The sequence below is a fragment of the Oncorhynchus kisutch genome, linkage group LG2 (assembly GCF_002021735.2).
Source record: "Oncorhynchus kisutch isolate 150728-3 linkage group LG2, Okis_V2, whole genome shotgun sequence".
Classification (NCBI taxonomy): domain Eukaryota; kingdom Metazoa; phylum Chordata; class Actinopteri; order Salmoniformes; family Salmonidae; genus Oncorhynchus; species Oncorhynchus kisutch.
Window position 1 is genome coordinate 42,117,565 of NC_034175.2, and position 24,305 is coordinate 42,141,869.

General features: G+C 41.9%; 1 protein-coding gene across 2 annotated transcripts in view; it reads left to right on the top strand.

The window, feature by feature from the left end:
• Positions 1-405: 405 nt before the first annotated feature.
• The window catches only part of LOC109866222 (sodium-driven chloride bicarbonate exchanger), a 43,158-nt gene continuing 19,258 nt past the window's right edge, over positions 406-24,305 (top strand). Inside the window, exons 1-8 of one of the 2 annotated variants that reach the window (XM_020454774.2) lie at positions 406-715; positions 4,793-4,819; positions 16,766-16,847; positions 18,362-18,505; positions 18,952-19,090; positions 20,444-20,604; positions 20,893-21,081; positions 23,425-23,516. In XM_020454774.2, coding sequence (XP_020310363.1) covers positions 668-715; positions 4,793-4,819; positions 16,766-16,847; positions 18,362-18,505; positions 18,952-19,090; positions 20,444-20,604; positions 20,893-21,081; positions 23,425-23,516 — 882 coding nt within the window. In that variant the 5' untranslated portion in view covers positions 406-667. Of the gene's footprint in view, positions 716-4,792; positions 4,820-5,372; positions 5,706-16,765; positions 16,848-18,361; positions 18,506-18,951; positions 19,091-20,443; positions 20,605-20,892; positions 21,082-23,424; positions 23,517-24,305 lie in introns of those variants that run through there. The other variant, XM_020454787.2, reaches the window with a different exon arrangement.

Here is a 24,305-nt window from a genome sequence, read left to right on the forward strand (position 1 = left end):
GTGAGACATTATCATGACCTATGACCTGAGCATTGCATTTGACCAGCCAAGAGGGGGCAGAACATGTTAAGTGTAGATGGACTTTTTTCTCGGCCACATATTTACTGCCATGCATTCACATCTATCCTTAATACACTACCCATTACACATTTGAATAAATAAAACGAATGCACTTAAAATAAACTTGTCTTTTAAAAGACATGGACATTTGAAATGACATTATATGCTCTGGTTTCTAGCCTAGTACTGTAGTTTGAGTCAGAGTTGTGTAAATTTGTCTCCTGTGTTGAATCTGTTTTGTTCTTTAGAATTGTAATTTTGTAATCACAAACACTTCAATGAGATACGATAGTCTACCAGCATCATCCGTTCAAAAGGTAGCCTACCAACATCATGGGCAAGAGAAGGGCCCCGGTAATCTATTCTGCCGCGTCACGACAAAGCAAATAGGATGCTCGTGGTTTGTTAGCATGGATATAATATAAACTGCGCCCCTGTGAGGAATAATTATCTGGCAGGGCTTCACGACTGCTAAACATGTGACCATAGCGTGTCAATTCGTGGTTTCTCTGCACCGCACTTTTCAGACCTGACAGAAATAGTGAAAAGAACAGTTGACTACCACCATTCCATACACACGGATCCATTATTGTTCACGCAACAGAACATGGACATCATGGACCAAGGAGCTCAAATGGAACCGCTGCTGCCAACGGTAAGGAGCCACTCAGCCCCCATTGTACTGCTCTCAGCGGACGTTATTTTCTTTGTGGCGCACATTGACTACATCCCGCGTGCATCGTTATGATCCAGATATTTTGGCTGTGAAAGTGATTTAGATGATGACAAGTAGCATGTGGAATGTACTACAGTGTCATAGCCGATATCACCAGCGATATTGACACCATTAGATAAACAGGAAAGCCGGTATATAAAAAAATATATAAAAAATCTGCTACCGTGGTTATATCAACCACCTGCAGCAGCATAAAATATGCCATATTCTTTTCACACACCAAGCGTTCTAACCTATGCATAAATGTGAAATGCAATTCTGGTCAAGGAAATATTTTGGACAGCTTTGATGTGATGTTATGAAGACATTCTATTATAGGCTTCCACCTTTTTTCATTATAAAATCAGTGCATTTAGATATAGTTCTCTTTTCCGTCTATAGTCTATAGATTCGTGTCATGTAGAATATAATAGAACAGAATTCTTCGTTTTCTTCTAGGAGGAAATTCCTTGCACAAGGATTTGGTGAGTCAAACAGGACAAATTATACCACTGGGTTATAAAATATGAATATAAACATATTGCTCATAAATAAATGAGTGAATCTGTATAAAAAAGCGGTCTTTCTGTGACTGAAGAGTGTAGCTCACCATTGCAGGCCTATACACAGTTCATTAATTTCCTAATTATAGTTAGTAAGTGCTCCTTCTCTGGCAGATGACATTTGATTTTAATTTGGTAAAACCAGTGGTGACCCCATGCACCAAGGTCATGTAGTACTGTATATGAACCCAGGGAAATAGATTGTACAGTATGTTTACACGGACATCCACCGATTCACAGACACATTAGTGCAACCTATGAACTCATAAGCCTGATTGATCTATGAGGTTGCTTAATCATATCCTAGGGGATAGTCTCAGGGTGCCTGCCAAGTGCCCTGCTAACGATCAGAGAGCCTTGAGTTAAGTGATCAGACAAGTTGCATACATCCCAAATGGCAGTCTATTCCCTTCACAGTGCACAAATTTTGACCAGGGATCACAGGACCATGGGTGTCTGTAACCAGGCAGAAAATTGTATTCAATAATTGTTTGTGGGCAAAGTTACAACTTGTATATAGTTATAACTTGTAGCATAGTTTATTGCTTATATCTTGCACTGCATAGAACTGGGACAGTATTTGGGTTGGCTGCATTGGGGGGTGATGGGCTTCCTAAGGGAATATCCAGCAACTGCACGGGACTCTGATGTCAGCCTCAGTTTAGCATGTCTGTGAGTGCTTGTGGAATTGCTGAGCATCCGACTGCAAGGTGCTACAGAGGGCAGTACATACGGCCGAGGACAGGCCCGAGCTCCCTGCCCTGCCATTCAGGACCCCTGCCATTCAGGACCTCTATACCAGGCTGTCAGAGGACGGACCTAAAAAATTGTCAAAGACTCCAGCCAGCCTTTTCATAGACTGTCTGCTCTGCTACCGGCACGGCAAACGGTACCGATGCACCAAGTCCGGAACCAACATTAGACTGCTAAGTAGTTAGTTAATTAGTTAACCAAATAGCTACCCGGACTATCTGCATGGACCCTTTTTTGTACAAACTTTTTTTGATTCATCGCATACACTGCTGCTTCTGTATAATATCTGTCCTGTTGACTAGTCACTTTATTCCTAGTTATATCTACATATCTACCTCAATTACCTCATATCCCTACACATCGACTCGGTACTGGTATATAGCCAAGTTATCGCTACTCATTGTGTATTTATTATTACTTTTATTATTACGTGTTTTACTTTGATATTGTTGCTCTATTTTCTTTCTCTCTGCATTGTTGGGAAGGGTCCATAAGAAAGCATTTCGCTGGTAGTCTCCACCTGTTGTTTACAAAGCATGTGACAAGTAATGTTTGACTTGATTTGGAAGGAAGGATGCAATGAACATTTTGCAAACTAGTCCAGATTAAATTAAAAACAAAACATGTTTATGCACTACCGGCATCTGTGCTGCTATAATCACTTCCGAAGAGATTTGTTTTCATTATCCATTTGCTGTTGACAGTAAAGCAGCTTTTTATATAACCCCTAAAATACAATCCTCTGTCTGCATTGACTGGTGTGGTGACTGACAGGTGGATGAGCCTGTTCTGATCCTGTGCTTAACACTGTCTTGTACCTATGTTATACCCAATTAATTAGAATGGTTGTGAATCAGAAAGTATATCTGGGTTGTCGAGAGCCATGTGCAATGATGAGTTATCGCTTCTGCCTTCTGCACTACAGCACTCCTGACTAATCTCTGTGCCCAAAAATGTGATTTGACGAGCTAATTTTCAATCACCTCACACACTTATCACACACTTCAATCATCAGTCATATGATTTAGATTAGATTATGTATACTTGATTGTCTGTTGCTCACATACATTTACTTTGCCTTCAGAAAAATCCACAACAAAAAGAGAGAGTTATAAAGGAACATACAAACAATTTATGGAAACGACAGCTTCAAGGTCCAATGCAGCCTTTAAAAAAACATCTCAAAATCAAATAATTTCTGTTAAATACCGTACTTTAATAGTTTTCCATTAAAATGGTCAAAAATTGACCTGGCCTGTGTTCAGTATGTTTTTGGTTGAAAAACCAGTTGAAAAACAGCGAGGGGTTGTGGGTTGGGGAACACTGTCAGCATGGCCATTTCCCTTTAAATACGTCACTCATTGCTTCAAGCCACACCTTCGCCATACCCAACAATGAGGAGCCAACGTACCTCAAAGTCTATGAAATAGACTTTCCACTTTAAGAATGTACAAGAACGTTTTGGGGAAATGTGTTGTTCAGTACAAACCGTACCGCAAAGTAGCGAGCGTTCAAGTGAACTGAACGCACCTCTGCTAATCAGAAAGTCCTGTGTAGATTGTATCAACCAACCAGCAGCTAACACTGATCAAATCCCTTCACACTTTTACAGTGTTAGTTTCATCAGCTGTTCATCAGCTCTACAATATGATACAAAACACAGGAAAGACAGCATTTTGACTGCACTGGGCCTGCGTCTTCATCGGTTACCTGTAATGAGAGCCTCCTCCTTTTCTACATAACATGTTAGTGGAGTGTAAAGAAATATGCACACATGGCTTCGCTGCATTCATTGCATTCAAATATATAAGACTCATATTCAGAGGCATCATCATCATATATATTGGATATTCTTTCATAATGTTATAGTCCGGTAGTTGCTCAAAGCTATCTATATGCCGGGCTCCCCCATAGCAAATATTTGGCCTAAAGTAATTCACTCGCTGTCCTCAACCCTGCTGAGAAGACCCGGTGGCTCAAACGGATTTGATTGATGAACCACAGGTGAAGCATTTGTGGACATCTTTGCCTCCAAAAGCCTCTTTGAATACCAGGCCGCATCCCACATTACACCCTATTAGGCACGGGCGATATACTGTTCATACCGGGGTATTTTGAAATACCGACGGTATGATTTTCAGTACCGCGGGGGCTGCGGGGGGTATCGTGCTACACCACTACCTATAACCACAAATGAAGTATAACTATAAGGAATCTAAGATGTGTCAAGTAAATTATATCCAGCTCGGGGCTCCAGCTATGCATTTGGTTGGCTAACTTGCTAGCTAAGTGGTTACATGTCAAAGATCAAGCTTCTTGGTTACAGCAGAGATATTCAACCCCCTCCTGGATCAAGATCCCTGTTTCCTAAATGTTTGTTTAATTCGTTTTACAGCGCCCCTTGTGTGCACTTCTGGTAATACCGTGTACCCCGGTATGGTACAGAAACGGTGTGATGGTATAAAATCTGGATACCATCCAACCCTACACCCTATTACTTTATAGTGCACTACTTTTGACCAGGGCTCTGCAAAATGGATTAGGGAATAGGGTGCCATTAGGGACGCAGGCGCAAGACTTCTGGAAGGCAGGACAGCTTCTGCCTTGCACAGGTTACTCAGCTGCTTTTGAAGGTGTTAGGTTTCATACCATGTTCTTGCTTGCCTAAAAAATGCTGATAATGACAATATTGTCTTTTCAGGTGTCAACTCCTGGACGCAGAAGCGTGGTAAGTTAACCCTCTGATTTATTTTTAAAGTGCTTGAAAATGTTCACTGGTCTCTCTGTCGAAGCACATCCCAATGTGACTACAATAGATTCATATAATCAATCCTTAACAATTCAATTCCTTCATTGTCAGTGTCAGTGTTGTCCTTGTTCAACCCTGGCAGTTATACACAGACAAATATTGTTCTGGTACTGGGAGTCAATGCAGCATTTACAATAATGAAGTTAGGCCCCTACACTGCACAGAAGGGTTTTAGTTGGCTACATTGGTGAGATGGCTTTCCATCTTTTGTATTGCCCCTTGGCTTACCTGAGCTCCAATCAGCACGGAGAGAGAGAGAGAGAGGGGGAGAGAGAGAGAGAGAGATCAAGGTCAGGCCAGAGTGGCTGAGCTGACAGGTCATGCTGCAGATACTGGGAACTCTCCCAGCAGCCCCAGGGGAGGCGCAAGGCGATGCTCTGTGCTCTGCGGTGCGGTATGGAGCAGTGCAGCGATGGCAAGCTGCTGCTACAGGGGCTATACACTGAAAGCCATACAAAAGAGGGAAACACAGTGGCTTAGCACCAGCTAGCTCCCTCTTAGATAAGAGGCTGGACACCAGTGATGTCACTGCTGTAATCTCATGCAGGATTGGTGGATAAATGGCTGAATCAACAGAGGCAGCGAGTGGTGCGTTTGTAAGTCGGTTCCTGGCATGTTGAGAGGGTAGATTGCTTAGCCGCGTGTGTGCCTGTCCCGGCAGCAGAGGCACGCTGGTGCTACGGAGCTCAGCTCGGCTCAGCCTCCTCTCTTCGGCACAGCAGCACTCTTAACTACAAGAGGAAAGGGAAAGGTCATGCATTCTGCTGGAGGCTTGGATCCCAACAGTCGCTTTTATTCTTTAAAGGTATGCCGGTGCTCTGTTTACTCTGTAAAGGTATGCCTGTGCTCTGTTTACTCTGTAAAGGTATGCTCTGTTTCTCTGCTCTGTGTTTGGGAGTTTCTTTCATCTCCGGGTGTTCTTAAGGTTATCTAAGGTTAAAGGATGTGTGTTTGATGCTGGTGTTTGTTGGTGCTGCTGATAGCCTTTCTGGAAATGTCTGTGCACCTCAATGTCAAACAGCTTGACTTCATCATGCATGCAGTATCCTCTTCTTTAATGACCTGTCAAAGGGCAAATTTAACACAAGGACGCACTATTTGAATGGCTTTAGTTTAATGGCAGAGTTAACGTTGTATGTAAGTGTACAATGTTAACTCTGAGAGATAGGAGGAGATAGGAGAGCGATACAGTAGAGGACAGGTGGCAGAGAAGAGAGAAAGGAATGAGGAGAGAGCAGAGAGGAGAAAGGAGAGAAGAGAGAGGAGAGAAGAGAGAAAGGAATGAGGAGAGAGCAGAGAGGAGAAAGGAGAGAAGAGAGAGGAGAGAAGAGCGAGGAATAAGGAAAGAGGAGAGAAGAGAGAGGAGAGGAGAGAGAGGAGATAGGAGAGAATAGAGAAGAGAGATGAGAGTGGAGAGAGATAGAGGAAAGAGCGGAGAATGGAGAGAGGAGAGTGGAAAGTGGAGAGAGGAGAGAGGGGAACAGAGAGAGTAGAGAGCCTATCCTGCTGTGTCAGCCATTGATTCCTGGGATGCAGGAAAGGAGATAAGTGCACTCATGTTTACTCTGCACCAGCAACGGCAATTTTGTATTACAAAGCCTATTGGGTCTCTGTCCCTTGGATGTCTTTCTTGAGTCTTTGAGATGTGCCAACTTTGTTGGGGAAAAGTGATTGGAAGTTGAACAAGACTGTATTCACTGTACTATGTAAGTTGTGTTCTATGCCAAGCTGAGCTCATCTGAGCACAGTGTTGTTGTCATTATTATGACGCTGCTGGCCTGGTGCTGATGCTGCCAGAGTGACCATTGCCATATGCAGGGATCAGACCCCTCGTCCAATGAAATCACTTTGGCTGCCCCCAGCAATCCTCCAGTCCTCTGCCCTTAAAAGATGGCTTTGCTTTGAGCGCACGCCACTCAAACAGTGTGAGTTAGGCCAACCCTATTCATTATCATCACACTCCCTATTTTCACCACTGTTGTTCAGGACATGTATTGTAGCCTACCGACCTTTGGTCGTCTTTTTATGCACTTTTCATGCTTCTATTCACTTATGTCATTCTGATTAGGAGTTTTGGATATAGCCCACCAGGTTAGTCCGAAACCCTGCACATTGAGAGGTGTTCTAGAGTGTGAAAGTAGGTCACAAGCCATTGCTTCTGGAGAACAGTTAGATGAACCCTAAAACAGTTGTACACTACTTTAACTCTCTACACGCACCACAACATATGCATTGGCCTACAGACAGCAAAGAAGGCTATACACGGCAAAACATAAACACACTTCGGGAAGCAGTAACAGAATACAGTAACGGCTCATTTTAATGTAGGCTAATGTAATGTATCGCAAAACAAAATGTGCAGTGTTGTACTTTAATCCTGTAGCACTGCACAGACTTTGATCCCTCCTGTGTATTAGCATTCAGATTATCACCCTGGGCCTTGGCCATGGAGTCTGACCCGTGTGCCACTGCAGCTGTGGATGGACAGCAGTGTCCTTCAGCATCCAAATTGGCCCTGGTGTCCTAGCTCTGGTCCAGGGCTTGCTGACGCTGAGCCGCCTTCTTCTACAAGAAGGTTCAGCATCAGTAAGCTGTGCGTAGACGTCCGAAACAGGTTTCAGTTAAGCATGTGGCAAGACAAACCATAAAGTAAAAGAAATACTGGGCCCTGGTCTAAAGTACTTGGTCTGTGCTTTTTTTTTTTGTCATTACACTGTCCCTCCACCCATTCACACACATGACATCATCCCACAAGTGTATGTTTTGTGTGAGAGGGCATAGTGCTGACTGAAGAATCAGTACAGACTGCTGTATTCTAAGCTAAATTTAGCTTTTTGATGCCAGCAAGTTTTCCCCCCACTTATTTGGCTTTATACTCTAGACAAAAATCGACTTATTTTTGTCACTAAAAAAGTAGGTTTCATCTGAGTTTCCGACCGTCTTAGTGAACAGCATCAAAATTAAGCTGATTTCATCATTCTTAGTGTACACGTTCTGTACAAGATGCTAATTCTTGGCAATGTTTCTAAATATTTGTACCGCGTACATGGTGCTTTATGTCAAACTCTTCTATTTAAAAATGTTAAGCAATTTCTATGAATGTATTTCAAGTGTATGTAGTATAACCTGTTAAATTGGCTTCAGTTTATTGAGTGCAGTTTTTTTCAGTCACTGGGTCCAATGTTCACAAGTATGTGGTACATTTTCACAACTCTTAATACAAAACTCAAAACAGAAAGTCAAAATGGCTTGTTTCAAAACTCTAAGCACATGTTCAATAGACTACGTACAACACACAAAATCATAGTCACTTTTTCATCTAGAAAATACATGTTTCACATTGCAATATATGTTCATATAAAGTAATTGCCTTTCACCGCGCAATGCTCTCATTACTTTTGCTATGATTCTCTTCTCTTTTGTTAAAATACATCTTACTATTAGTTCATCCGATTGCACTTAATTGATGATCACTTAAACAGTTGGTAAACCTATACATACTGCTTTACTAAAATTGCAGTGGACAATAAAGTACTGTAATACTGTAATATATGCCATTTACGTAGCAGACACCTTTATCCAAAGTGACAACAGTCCACACATTTTGGTATGTGACCCCAGTGGGAATTAAACCCACAAATCTGGTGTTGCTAGTGCCATGCTCTTGTGAACTGAGCGGCGTACAGTACCACTACAATACATAAGCATAAGACAATACTATAAAATACAATACAAGATTACATTACAGGTGGATGATGTATGATTGCCATCCCCATGAGCATACGACCCGCAATTTACAGTACTATAGCATACTACATTCAAAGCTCAATTTTGAAACATGTATCTTAGATTTTTTGCTATTGGATTAACTCGTTGTTAAAATAACTAAATTGAAAAGATATCATTATGTTGTGTTTGGGCGATTAAACCAATGAACTCATTATATTTCACAGTAGACTCATATTTTGGATCAATGGTTGTGTGGTGAAGGATGTCCACAAACACAATGAATACACAATGAACGGTTTTGAATACACGACTGGCTGCATTTACACGTGTTACCAAGCGAGCGTTGCGCCTTTTCATTTTCAGTAAGTATTGATTACCCATTTATTTGTCTCTGCTTGCAAATCTTCCTCCTGAAAGGTAGGCTTTATTCTGTAGTCCTATGCAACATGTAGCAAGTGTTGCTGTCATCATTCTTGCTGCTTCCAGTTCAGTAGCCATACCTGCGAGATCAGGTGTGCGTGTCTATTAAATAGAGTAGGCTATAGCCTATGCAAGGGCAGAGAAGCACAGGGAAGTTATCTTTCCAAGGAAATGTAAGTACTCTGCTCACTTCAAACTACATCTAGCATATTGGCTGATATAGCCCAGTAATACAATATAAGGCCGATGTGAGAATCTCTGGTAATTTAACTTATTTCTTAAGTTATTTATGTGCTTTTGATATTGCCTATAGGCCGCAAAATTGCTAGGACCTTGGCTGGCAAGTGAGCTGCGTCACATATGCCTAAAATAACATTGTGGGATTGCGGTTGGGTTTGGGACTCGTTTTTGTGGTAACAGGTGAGTCAGACAGAAAGCCAGAGGGGGAGGGCGGGAGCGGGATGAAGAAATCGGTCCACGCAGACCTCTACTGTGCACCATGTCAGTGAAGCCTGTAATGTTAGAGCTGTTTATTACTATGTCAGTGTGAAAAGTAGGGAATTAGCTAGGGAAACAGACAGATCAATAACGTTACATTGCCATACTGACTAATAAAACTCACATTAAATTGTTTGACTGACGGTTTCATCGTTTGATTCAGGTCTAGTGAGATTGAGGCAAAAATACTAGCTAACGTTAGCCAACCTTTGGCTAGCTCTTCCTCTAACGGTACATCAAAGGTAGCCAAATTTATTTACTTCCGAAACAGGACAAAAAAAAGGCTGTTCGTTAGCGATATGAGGTGGCTATTATTACTATCTGACAGATGACTAGAGGCTAGAGCTGACCTGGCAGGTGTTACTTCAGCTACTAGCTAGCATAGAACAACAGTTTAGTTTAGGGCATTTCTGATTCAGGAAATCCAGACAAATGATTTACTGTGTGACAAATTATGACTACTACCAATATTCTTAATACAGATTTCTAAAACAAATGTCAAAGAGAATAACAATACACAGTTTAAACAATGTTTCTCCAAATTGGCTTATACTCCGCTATCATCTTGGTGATCTCACTGCAATTTCGCCGGCACAGGGAGTTAGAGAGCTAATCTTTAGGAAGAAATCCCAACAATCCAGCAGACCCAATCTGGTGAGATTTGCTATTTAAGCAAGACAAAAACAAACAAACAACAACATACACTTCTTCATATAAAACTAGAGGTGTGGAAAAAACTACACATATATCAATTGAGGTGGGAAAAACTTTTTGGAGTAACTGTCAACCATAACCAAAATATATTTTGTCCTTTATATAGGCAGACATGTGAAGAAAACAAATTTGCACATTTACCAAAGGGCCCCAGGGGACCGGTAATTTAAAAAACAACACTTCCTGTTAAATCAAAAATAAATAAATTAGAATAAAACATCGAATTAGAATTACAACTCTTGATAACTCCATTAAGGAAATAATGATATACCATGAGGTAATGGTAAAATAGACTAGAGACAGGTGTCCCTCATTCAGGGGCAGCGCTCTCTCTCTCTTCTTTGTGTTCTGAATCACACATAGGACTATTGCTAGATTATAAACTTCTTCCTAAATATAGTGTTTACATAGCCCATTTTAAACTCACCCAATGTCTTTAGTCTTTCTAGTTAGGGTGATTAGGTCTCACCAGGAAGTAAGAACAGAGGTCAGTCAGCCCTATTAACTATTTTATTTCCCTGTACTTCTGAAACCATTTAAAACCATTTCAAATAGTTATATCATTCTGCGTACCCAGTTTACAACCAAATTAAAAAGACCCCACACAATAAATCAAACGCGGTATTAACACCAATAACACATTTTCATAACCGGTGGGTTGTGTGCTGGTGTGTTTTTTAAAACGTAGGGCAAAAACAATGGTCAGGCCTTACTTATTTGGGAGCTCCCTCTACGGCCGGATCAGGTATGTTTATACTTTATAAAACTGCAGAATTTCACTAACTGTTCTCCCAATTGGGAAACATTTCAAAGAGAGAGATAGGGACAGCTGTGCCCATCCTCTCCTAAAATAGAAAATAAACATTTCATTAGTTTTCACTTTGCTAAATCTTAAACCATTTTACTTTCCAATTAATCTACATCTCTGTTAACTCAGAAGCCCTCTCAATCACCATCACCCAGTACATTACTCTTCCACTTTAACACTTGTTTCCCTCTACAATCTCTACTATACTCTTTCTCTTTCTGTCTAACGTTACTTTACCAGGTGAATGAAAGGTTTTAAATGATAGACAAAACAAAACATGATAACTTCTGTTCACAGGTAGGCCACTGTACCCCCCCCCCCCACTCATTAATCATTTTTTGTATAAAATGTAAAAGGTACTTTTAGGTTTGGCAACCCCGATGCTGGTGCCTGACACAATTGCTTCTTTAGCTTTACAAACACTTCCTCACACTATTAACTCCACTCTATTTTTTTGTGACCCCTCCTCCCTTTCGTCAATCCTATAAAGCTATTTCAGAATAAGACGGAATAAAGTATCTCACGGGATTGAAAAAACCCCTAGGGTTTTCCTGAGTCTGGGAGGTAGAGGTCGACCGATTATGATTTTTCAATGCCGATACCGATTATTGGAGGACCAGAAAAAGCCTATTAATCGGACTATTTTTATATATATTTGTAATAATGACAATTACAACAATACTGAATGAACAATGAACACTTTTATTTGATCTTAATTTAAACATAAATAAAATCAATTTAGTCTCAAATAAATAATGAAACATGTTCAATTTGGTTTAAATAATGCAAAAACACAGTGTTGGAGAAGAAAGTAAAAGTGCAATATGTGCCATGTAAAAAAGCTAACGTTTAAGTCAACCAACTATTTATCTCTATACCATTTGTATTTCATATACCTTTGACTATTGGATATTCTTATAGGCACTATTGTCACGGCTTCTGCCGAAGTCGTTGCCTCTCCTTGTTCGGGCGGTGCTTGGCGGTCGACGTCACCATTCTTCTAGCCATCTTTGATCCATTTCTCATTTTCCATTGGTTTTGTCTTGTCTTCCCACACACCTGTTTCCAATCCCACTCATTACCTGTTGTGTATTTAACCCTCTGTTTAACCCTCTGCTCCCATCATGTCTTTGTCAGAGATGGTTTTATTGTCAGTGTAGTTTTATGTTGTATAGGTGCGCGTCGGGTCCTCGTACCCATGTTTGTTTATGTCTGTACATTTTAGTGTTATGGAGCATGTTACGTGGTCAATTATTAAAAGACTCCATTTTCACTCCATTTTGACTCCTGCGCCTGACTTCCCTGCCACCTATACACACGACGCTGACAACTATAGTATTGCCAGGCTAATCTCGGGAGTTGATAGGTTTGAAGTCAATAGCCCTGTGCTTCAAGCATTGCTTAGCGCTGCTGGCAAATGCAGTAAAGTGCTGTTTGAATCAATGCTTACGGGCCTGCTGCTGACTACCACCGCTCAGTCAGACTGCTCTATCAAATATCAAATCATAGACTTAATTATAATATAATAAACACACCGAAATACGAGCCTTAGGCCATTAACATGGTCAAACCTGGAAACTATCATTTCGAAAACAAAACGTGTATTCTTTCAGTGAAATACGGAACCGTTCCGTATTTTATCGAATGGGTGGCATCCCTAAGTCTAAATATTGCTATTACATTGCACAACCTTCACCCAATATCGGCTCCACTTCCGTCGCCATGTAACATTATCCGGGTATTGTTACTGGTCCTATGGTCAGAGACATGGATAGTAGTCCTGTTGCTTTCAATTCTGCCTATTTCCCCACTAAATATAAGAAGACAGCTTTTGGGGTCACATGGACAGGGTGCGATTGGAATAATAGTATTTATGTCAAGAGAAGCAGGAGCTGGATTATGTTTTATACAGATTAAAAGTCATTTATTTTTATGGCATAAAATGCTTTTCTTTTGAAAGACGTGCTCTCATGTCTGTGAGCCTGTGTGTGTGTTTGTGTGTGTGTGTGTATGTGTGTGTCTGTGACTGTGTCTGTGTGAGAGGTGACTCAAACGTAGAGCATATGGCACAACAAACTACCGGATCCTTCAAACGTATGCAGGCCTATCCAATGCTACAGTGTGTTGCTGACAATCAATACTGATAAACCAATCAAAGTGTAGACCCGTCGAGCAAGACGGACAAAAACACAGCATCCAATGGCACTTTGTAGGGGGCAGTATCATTGAAGTGCTGCATTTACTAGCCTTCCCACAGTTCACTCACTCCACCTGCTAGCTGTTTGAAGAAATATATCTTCATATGTCCTCTCTCTCTCTCTCTCTCTCTCTCTCAGCTGTCTCAGCTGTCTCTTCAAAGGTGCCCTTGAGGCCGACAGACAGGCAGTGTATGTATCTCTTGCGGACGTCACTGAGTGGGCTGGTGACGTGCACGCTCCTGCCTCTTCCTGCAGTACCAACCTCCCCCATTTCCTAGGAGTTCTGGTCATATGTCCTCCAAGCTGCCACATGCACACATTAGCATTTGCACTTAGTAGCGTAGTAAGTGACTGGAAGGCACTAAATAAGGCTTGTTAAAACGTAGAGCTGTGAACTACTGTGAAGGCTTGAGCAAAGCTCTGATGATTTAGTGGCCTTGTCAGGCCAGCTGTGTGTCTGGGGATACAGCAGGTCGTGATAGAGCAACAGTACTAGCAGAAGTACTTGCATTTAGATTAGAGGTCGACCGATTATGATTTTTCAGCGCCGATACCGATTATTGGAGGACGAAAAAAGCCGATACCGATTAATCGGACGATTTTTAAAATGTATTTGTAATAATGATAATTACAACAATACTGAATGAACACTTATTTTAACTTAATATAATACATCAATAAAATCAATTTAGCCTCAAATAAATAATGAAACATGTTCAATTTGTTTTAAATAATGCAAAAACAAAGTTTTGGAGAAGAAAGTAAAAGTGCAATATGTTCCTAGCTCAGAACATGAGAACATATGAACGCTGGTGGTTCCTTTTAACATGAGTCTTCAATATTCCCAGTTAAGAAGTTTTAGGTTGGAGTTATTATAGAAATTATAGGACTATTTCCCTCTATACCATTTGTATTTCATTAACCTGTGACTATTGGATGTTCTTATAGGCACTTTAGTATTGCCAGTGTAACCGTATAGCTTCCATCCCTCTCCTCGCTCTTCCCTGGGCTCGAACCAGGAACACAACGACAACAGCCCCCCTCGAAGCAGCTTTACCCATGAAGAGCAAGGGAAACAATCACAGGCTCAGAGCGAGTGACGTTTGAAACGCTATTAGCGCGCGCTAACTATCTAGCCATTTCACTTCGGTTACACCAGCCTCATCTTGGGAGTTGATAGGCTTGAAGTCATAAACAGCGCAATGCTTGACGCACAATGAAGAGCTGCTGGCAAAACGCACAAAAGTGCTGTTTGAATGAATGTTTACGCGCCTGTTTCTGCCTACCACCGCTCAGTCAGATACTTGTATGCTTGTATGCTCAGTCAGATTATATGCAACGCAGGACACGCTAGATAATATCTAGTAATATCATCAACCATGTGTAGTTAATTAGTGATTATGATTGATTGATTTTATAAGATAAGTTTAATGCTAGCTAGCAACTTACCTTGGCTTACTGCATTCGCGTAACAGGCAGTCTCCTTGCGGAGTGCACAAGGAATAGTTAACTGTAAGGTTGCAAGAATGGATCCCCCGAGCTGACAAGGTGAAAATCTGTCTTTCTGCACTGAACCCACCATTCCTAGGCCGTCATTGAAAATAAGAATGTGTTCTTAACTGACTTGCCTAGTTAAATAAAGAATAAATAAAGGTGTAAAAAAAAAAATCTATATATTTTTGGGGCAAAATCGGTGTCCAAAAATACAGATTTCCGATTGTTATGAAAACTTGAAACGGCCATTCCGATTAATCGGTCAACCTCTAATTTAGATGGAACACTATAGGGTTTGTGTTCCACTCAAGCAGGGGTGAAACAGCTTGAGGTTCTTGGGTTGTTGGATTTCCTGGCCATCTCGGCTATTCATAGGTTCTTATGGTTTGCTAGTAGCAACATAACATTTGGACTACAACAGCCATCCTGAGACCATAACCCAAGTCATAACAATGACAAAGCATAAGTCACTTATTTATTGCTGTTGCACCTGCTCACAACCTTGTGAATTATTATCACTGTCATGTTTGGGAGTGGAAGATTTGTCAATGTGAGTCTGTAATAGACATTAACAATACACCACATCTGGACAAAGTCTGTTCAGGATGAAGACTGCTCAGTTGGAGATTGTAATTCCTAGGGTTTCGAAGGGGAAATCTTTTGAAATTCGATTTGTGAACACCTTGTCATGTCGTGACACCCAGTACCCAAAACGACAACAACGCGCTCTCTCTCTCTCTCTCTCTCTCTCTCTTTCCTCCATCTATTATTTTGGCTAGCAGAGGCATCTTGCCGTGCAGGATTGAGTGTGAGGTGCCAAATGTGTTAAAATTGTGTTTAGTAACTGCATCACAGTTAATTCACAATGGGACTGAGTGGTTATTCTCTCTGTTGGTAAGTGTTTTTAGAAGAGGCTCTCTCAGACTGGGGCTTTGCTAAACATACACAAATCCTTACTATCCAGCTGTCTTTAATGAAGTATTCTGAGGTTAACCTCCATCTTACAAATGTCTTATATACTGTAGCCCCTCTGTTATGTTGCCCTGTTTTAACCTTCTCTTGGCCCAATACTTGGGCAGCATACGTACTAGTTTATGTTTCTTGTTACTCTGGAAGTACGTCATCGACATTTGGTCATGTAATAAACTCTTGAGTGCTTTGTTGTTTACTTTCTAGTAGATATTGAGTTGGCCACATTGAAATGCCTAGGTGACCTGGCTACTATGTGCCTGATGCAGCACCGAGAAAACAAGCGCGGTGTGCCGTTCTGATGAACCGCATTGTGATCAGTCTGATTCACTGCACCTCAAAGCAACCGTACCTAACGAGACTCCTGGGTATTATGGATGGAGTCTGTTTTAAAGAAAATATATTCTCCTGGGGAAGATAATGACTATGTAATCACTATATGGATTCAACATTGCAATTGTTCCCATTATGGAACAAAATTGCCGTCAAGCAATGAACATATTCACTACTACACCACTTTAGGTTTCAGTTGTTGATTGGCTGCATGGCTGGTTTAGAGGCCTGTCCAACAATGTGTTTGGCGATTATGACTACAGTATTTTCTCGATTAGTTGAGCAGACTTGCTATTAGTTGCCATGGAAACGGCCTTATTAAAGTGGTTAGTGTGTTTATTCACTGAGCTCAGTGAGGAAGCACACAAAAGAGATTGTTTGTCTCAATGGGTTTCTTCCTGGTTACGTTAAGGTTAAATAATAAAAACACATTTTAAAAAAGGTCAACCGCTATTAAAATGCTCTCTGCTGTAAATATCAACACAAGGACATGCTATCTTAATACCATGGTTTAGACCAGAGATATACCTTTGATAAGATTTTTTAAGTGATATTCAGTAGCCTAAAGTCACATGCAAATTTTACAAAACGTTAGAATAATGACGCGTGAAGAATAGAAAAGTAACAAAGACAGACCATTTCTGACCATTTCAATCATCCTCTAACAACAGATACTGACAGAACTCTGTCTGTCCTTCACAGAGAAATGATGAAGAGGCTGTGGTGGACAGAGGTGGAACCCGGTCCATGCTGAAAACCAACTTTGAAAAGGAGGAACTCGAAGGTACACCAACTTTATGAAGTACAATGCCTTGAGGCCTTAATTCAGTTTTGAGGAAGGAAGACTCGAAGGCCACCTACATGGCATCCAGAGAATAGGTTGTTTTCTAGACTGAGGCATCTCCTGCTGAGACAGAGGCAGTCCTAATATGGACTCCGTACCCATGAGACTACAGAGGGTGGCAACAAAAGAGCTGCTTGAGCACACAAAAGCACAGAGCTCCAGTAACAGTATCGAGAGTCTGCAGAACCATTTATGCGGCGCTTTCAAGGACATTACTTACAATTAATTTCATCTACATTTCCAGCCATGCATTCATCATAGCACTGAAGGCAGTGATTAGTCCTGATACCCTAGTGTTCGTGGCTGGGATAACTGGGATTGGTTTGAACAGCAGAGGCTGCTAACTGCCTCACCGTAGCCCCAGGCCTGAAGGAGCACTCACAAAGCTGTGTTTCTCCCTGAGGAGAGAGCAGGCTGGAGTCAGGGTGGATTACCCTCACACTGTCACAGCACCACATCTATTCAGCCTCACTGATATCAGCAGGGTGACGGTCTACCCCTTCTGACTGCTCATCCTCCCCAATCTGCAGCTCTGGTTGTGTACACCATACGGTTTGTTTTGAGTTTCTAGATGAGACCAGTGTGAATGACTCAGCAATTACAGAATATTAGACATATTTATATAACAACTTATACAATATTCATGCACACACGGTCAAATATTTACCATTTATAGATGGTAAAATATACTTTGCAATTGGTGTACTTCACTCAATAGTTTGCTTTTCCTGTATTACTTTGATAACTGTGCCATTTATGTAACTCAGTTTAACAGTAATATGACATTGAATATAAATAAGTATCAAAACGGTTTGATATCAAATATTAGCTTACATGTCAAATGTTTTGGTGAGTTTTTATTAAATGATTTATTCATCCTACCAGATGATGCTCTAAGGGGGTTTTAAGGGAACCCAAATCCGGTATGTTACTTCTGTGGCAGATGTTGAAGCTAAGAACATTCCCAGAGATGTATTTTTAGACTTAGACTGATACAAAGTAATGATATCAGTAAAAGGGGTTGCATACATGCCAGTTCTTTAATGTCAAATAGATGAGTGGTAGGTATCGCTCAATGAAATACCAGTGACATGACCTTAGAAGCATGAATCCAGATTATTAGAAGACACAGTATATTCATTCAATTTCGTAATGCTTTATTTTTATTTTTACAGCCCTGTGTAAGCTGGTATTTACTCGGTATGTACTGTATTGAGTAACAAACTAAGTCATTTATTTTTTGTGGGCATATTGCTGTTGGAAGTTGCCCGATATATACAAACAGAAGGAGCAGGCGGAGTCAGAAGGAGAGAAGGAGTCAGTAACAAACAGAAGGAGCAGGCTGAGTCAGTAACTTCTCTGAATGTAATCATGTATCTCCTTGTGTACTTCTTACCTTATCCTCCATTATTTTGTCTAAATCTTATTTCTCTCTCTGTGATGGCTGCCTCCAGGTCACAGGACACTCTACATCGGGGTACATGTCCCCCTGGGAAGGAAGAGCCATCGGAGGCATCGGCATCATGGACATAGACACAGGAAGAGGAGCAGGGAGCGGGACTCTGGAGTGGAGGATGGAAGAGAGTCTCCCACATACAGTGAGTCTTGCCACTCTAGCTGGCTGGCACATTTCAAAGCAGCAGTCAAAGTGTCTGGTACCTTGGGGTAGAATAATGCAATTTTCCTCCTCATCATCTGTTCTTACAGTATATCATATTTCTATCATCTTATAAGTGATAGGATTCTGCAATCACATGTTAAGTCTATATGGCTGCATAATGCATTTCAAAAGAGGGGATTCTGTCTACACATCGCAAGAAATATATACATTTGAATTCAAAACTCAACGTATACTCATCAAATATACTCATGAAATATACCCATGAAAATAGTAGCTATGTTTATTTTTACAAAAGTGAAAAAGTGCAAATGTGCAAAGTTCCCGAAAGTGTATGTGCATAACGTCCTGCAGAGGTCCGTAGTCAGGGGGTGTGTATGGCAGACAGTACTGTAAGTGATGACCTTACTGGACCCTGTGCTTCAGACACGCCATCCCAGAGAGTGCAGTTCCTCCTGGGCACAGAGGATGACGACGAGGAGCACATCCCCCATGACCTCTTCACTGAGCTGGACGAGATCTGCCTGAAAGACGGAGAGGAAGCAGAGTGGAGGGAAACCGCCAGGTAGGGAGTCACATGACACACCCCTGGCCCATCAGCCAATCACGGACAAGTCCATGTTATTACTGAACGCTTTTAGTCAACTCCAACGTAATCCATAGGTTGTTTTTTAACCTGTTGCTTTTTAATCATGCTAAGTGATGAAATTGTTATATACATAATATGATTTATGATCTATAATGTATTCCTTATTGCAATATCTTAATGTAAGAAACATTAAACAACTGTTACCTGAAAGAGTTAACGTTACATAAAGAGAGATTGTTGTGTAACCTTGGAGATGGGCTATATAAAGCTCTAATTATAAGACTGCTGTATGAGCAATGCATGGGAGCCCAGCTCGAAAGGACATGCTTGTTTACTTGTAGTACACAAGCATAATGTCTGGACTGGAGAAATATCCTGTTGTGCAGTGCTATCTGTGCTTACAGTGCATCTAGACACAAATGTCACGTCACATATTGACTGACAGAGCTTTTACTTGCCATAGCTTGTCAGTTAGTCAGTCAGCTGGTCACTCAGTTAGTCTGTCCCTGCCACGGTGTACGGCGTTCAGTTGTCCTGTGAATAAAAAAGGATTATGCAGACACAGAGTGACACTTATTCTGTATTGTCTTGGGAAAGTCACCTGTTGAAGTGTCGAATGGTAAAAAAAAAAAAATGCTTTTTTGGATGACCAAGTCCCTCAGTCGAGCACCTAATTCCCTTTTTTGTTCAAGCTGGGCTGAAATGCATTTGGGTAGGCTTTTGGGTAATGTCTGATGTGTCCTTGGTGTCCCCATCAGTGTAAGCTGAGATCTATCAGCACATGGCTTCCAGATGGCTAGACAGCTGGCTGTCATCTATCCGCTGGTCCCTTGGCTCAGTGTTACTGGTCTGCACTCTTAGAAAAAAGGGTTCCAAAAGGGTTCTTCAGCTGTCACCATAGGAGAACCCTTTTTGGTTCCAGGTAGAACCCTTTTGGGTTCCATTTAGAACCCTCTGTCGAAAGGGTTCTCTCTGGAACCAAAAATGGTTCTTCAAAGGCTTCTCCTATGGGGACAGCCAAATAACCCTTTTGCAAAGGATCTCAGGTATTTACCAAGGGAAATTGGGTGCAGGTGCGCTCAGATCATAGAGATGTATAGAGATCTCTAGTGCACAAAAGCCTGTATAACACGGGAGGCGCCATTTGAGGACTGAAATGTAGCGATCACTACACATCTCTATGGCTCCTGCAATTTTAGAGACGGTGAACAAAAAAGTGCCATTAGAGGAACAGTTAGCGAAAAAGTGTGAGAAAAAACAAGAGCCCTTTTCTACAGTTCTAGACCACACGTTCTTTTCTAAGAGTGCGGGCACTTGTGCCTTATGCAGGTGGCTGAAGTTTGAGGAGGATGTGGAGGATGGAGGGGAGCGCTGGAGTAAGCCCTACGTGGCCACGCTGTCCCTGCACAGCCTGTTCGAGCTGCGCAGCTGCATCCTCAATGGCGTCGTGCTGCTCGACATGAGGGCCAACTCCGTGGAGGAGGTAGCAGGTACGGTAGAGCACAGAGTGGCATCTGGAATTACCCCGTACACCTTTGTCGTATTCCTTAGTGCATACCGTAGCAAAAGGATTTGCGTGAAACAAAAATCAGCATTTCCTATTGGACAGTTGCAGCTAGGTCCCTCACCGTTTTGGCTCGTTTGCTTCTGTTCTGTTCCTAGTGAATACGACCCTGTTCTATGATCTTCAATGTACAATTGTGAACATTGCAATCGGAATGTAATGGACGGTTTCCTAGTTGCTGTTGAGCTGTTGACTGTGTGGTCCTGTTTGTCAGACATGGTGTTGGACCAGCAGGAGACCACAGGTCCACTGGGGGACGAGGTGAGGAGGAAGGTGAGAGAGACCCTCCTCAAAACGCACCATCACCAGAACCAGAAGAAGTTGGCCAACCGCATCCCCATTGTCCGCTCCTTCGCTGACATTGGCAAGAAGCAGTCCGAGCCCCACTCCATGGACAAGAACGGTCAGTAACAGGCATCCCTCTGTTTAGGGTATGAGAATTCCTCTAACCTTCCCAAAATTCCCAGGTTTTCCAGAAATCTTGTTTGGAAGATTCATGGCATCAGGAGGGAATAAGCAGGGAATCCGTGAATCCTCCAACCAGGATTTCTGGAAAACCTGGGGATTCTGGGAAAGTTACCCAGAATTCAGCAACCCTACTGCTGCTACATTAATGGTTCAAGATGACTGCACGTTCTTCAGTTCTCCTCACTTTGTACTGCTGGTCATAGAAACATTGAAACTGGAAGTAATCTTGTTGTAAGTAGTCCTCTCAGTCATCCCATGTGGATGCTTCTTTTCTCATTCTACATTACATTGTCCATGTATGACCTTCTTTTCAGTGTCTTAGTGTGACTCTCTTCTCTTGTTTCCTTGTGTGTGTGTGCGTGCGCGTTTGTTTGTGTGTATATGTGGGTGGATGTGTGTGTGTGTGTGTCTGGCAGGCGGTCCATCACTCTGTTCTACCTTTAAGTCCTCCTTCTGGGGCTCGTTTATGGCAGCGGGGTCTAGGAGTGACAGGCAGGTCACACCCTGCACCCCATGGCCGCTCTGTTGTCCCCAGTGTGTCTCCTCCTCCATCTCCTCTCCACTCCCGACCTCATCCACCACCCGCCTCCCTCCAGCCACTCAAAAACCAGGCCCCAAACCACAGAAACAGGGTCCCAGAACCCAGACTTATATCCAGCCCGTGGACAAAGAGGATGACCCGGACCCAGGCAACTCTTACACCTTGACAGAACCTTTCTCTCCTGCTAGCACTTCCTAAAACATAACTTGTAAAGGTGGTAATCTCAAAGTTGTTTCCGTCAGTAATAGTTAGAGGTTGTGTTTTCTGTACTTCAGATACTTTAATGAAGTCAGTAGTATTCCATCAAGCGAGAAAGTGTATAGTATATATACAATAACTCATATCATATTACATTGTATTTTATCGAGCACAATGAGAAATCGGTGGAAGAGTCTAGATGTAGCTATCAACGGGGATAAAGTTGAAGGAGCTGCTTGAAAGAGTTGCTAAACTTATCCTTGACCTTGACATTGACTATATATTAATTTCAGATTATATTAAAGTATGGCGACAGGGTGTAGGCCTAACAAGTGTAGAAGATGTTAACAGGACAATATTCAGAAGAGAAAAGGCCCTGAGCAGCGGTGTTCACTGATAATAGGGTTGTGGGTTCGTTTCCCACAAGGGGACCCGTATGGAATAAAAGCACAAAAATGTGTGCGCTCATTACCGTAAGTCGCTCTGGAAAAGAGCGTCTGCTAAATGACTGAAATGTCAATGTGAAATAACAAGGAACCTTTACGTCCTCTTGCGAATGATACCTCATTGAGAATGTCCATCACCTTTTACAGGAATTATGTTTCGGAAGCAAGTTTTGCCGGTGTTCCACATGCCAATTTTTAAAACATGAAGAACACCCAAAACCCTTTAAGCTAATCATTATCTGCGGTAATTTTAATTCAGAGTGGTTTGTCACAGGCACATTCATTCTAGTAGAGTTATGCAAAAGCTCATTGAAAGAGCGGCAACAGTGAGTGCGTGACCAATAAACAAAACCAGTGCCATGTTAGTGACGCCACCCTCATGCTCATTGCAAGTACTAACATTTCAATCTAAAGGGTTTGTCGCTTTGGTGCTTCTTCATGGGCAGCAGCAGCCGACTCTGTAAATTGCTTTAAGACTTAGCCCTCTCATTGACTTCATGTGGAAATATGAGTCGAAATGAATCTTTGCAAGGCATGCTTTTACTTCTGATTCTCTCGATTTCTAATGCAACCGTTAGTCACTGGTAGTTTCCACTGGCTCGTGAACGGATCAAACACTGAAATGAGTATTTATCTGTGCCCTCTCACAAATGAAAATGAATCCTTTGGATTTAAATCCTTCTTGCTCGACTCTGGCAGCTGTGGGCTAATTTCGTGTTTGCATCGGTCAGTCTCCTTGACACAATGATAATGCTGAAATCCTAATGGGCAAGCTTCATCCACCCATCCTCACCAAGGTCATCCACGACTTCCATCCCTCCCCATGCAGCCACTTAGGCTTTTATCTTCTGTCCTCTCTTGGGATCTGCACTAAATAAGAATACTTTGCCAATGTCTGATAAATCCCAGATTACTTCAACCTTAGAGTGCAAATCTATAGATTACCAAAGCATTTTTGGTCATTTCGGTAGGCGAAGAGCTCTCTCTCCCTGTGATTTATTACCATTGGCGCCTGCACTGCCATGAAACCTTGGTGTTGGTCTGATATAGAGGTTTTAGCAGTTGACTTATTGGACATCTCTGTTTGATCCAGGTCAGGTGATTTCTCCCCAGACCTCTCTGCCCGTCCCCAATGATGGCAAAGCTGAAGTGAGCAGAGAGAACAGCGCTGTGGACTTCAGTAAGGTACAGTAAGACATTCTCACGATCAGGCCCCCCCCCCTCTTGTTCATTTTGCTTTAAAGGCTAAACCAATCCTAGATCAGCACTCCCAAGTCGGAGATGATTTATGAATACAGGCTTTGATGTATTACTATACTACAGTACGACATACTCAACATACCAGTTCTGGCAGTTCAAGTGTGTACGAACACAGTAACCTGTTCCTGTGGTTTCAACCATAAACTATTATTATAGCCGTGCTATAAACATAGCAGGCCAGTCATCTCACTCACACTGCCCATAGTTACTGTAGATTATAGTAGGACAGCAAAAGTCTGTCTCACCTCTGAATCCTACAATCCTATCCTTTTGTTCAGAGCCTTTTGTGTTCTTGTTCTGATACTTTATTTGAGCTGTCTAATGTGGTTGAACTCGCCCCAAAAGCATTTTTTAGAAAAGACAGTGTGCTCAAAATCGAACCATAATTAGAATACAACCGGATATTTTTAGACAAAGCTTAATGGAGAGTAATGTTTGTCCCGGATATTCTGGATGTTTGAAATGCCTATTTAACATACTTAGGCCTGTATTTGAACTGTACACTATAATGATAACACCACCATTAACCTCAGTGTCGTGCCAAGGGCTGGTCTAGTGGTAGTGCTGGTACCCTCGAACCACACATTGCCCCTGGAGGCATGGGTTCAACCCCTGACCTTGCTGCTTTCCAGTCTATGTCCCCATCCCAATCACTTCTTCACTATCTATCAATACAAATGACATGAATAATGTATTTAACCTCAGTATCTGCTG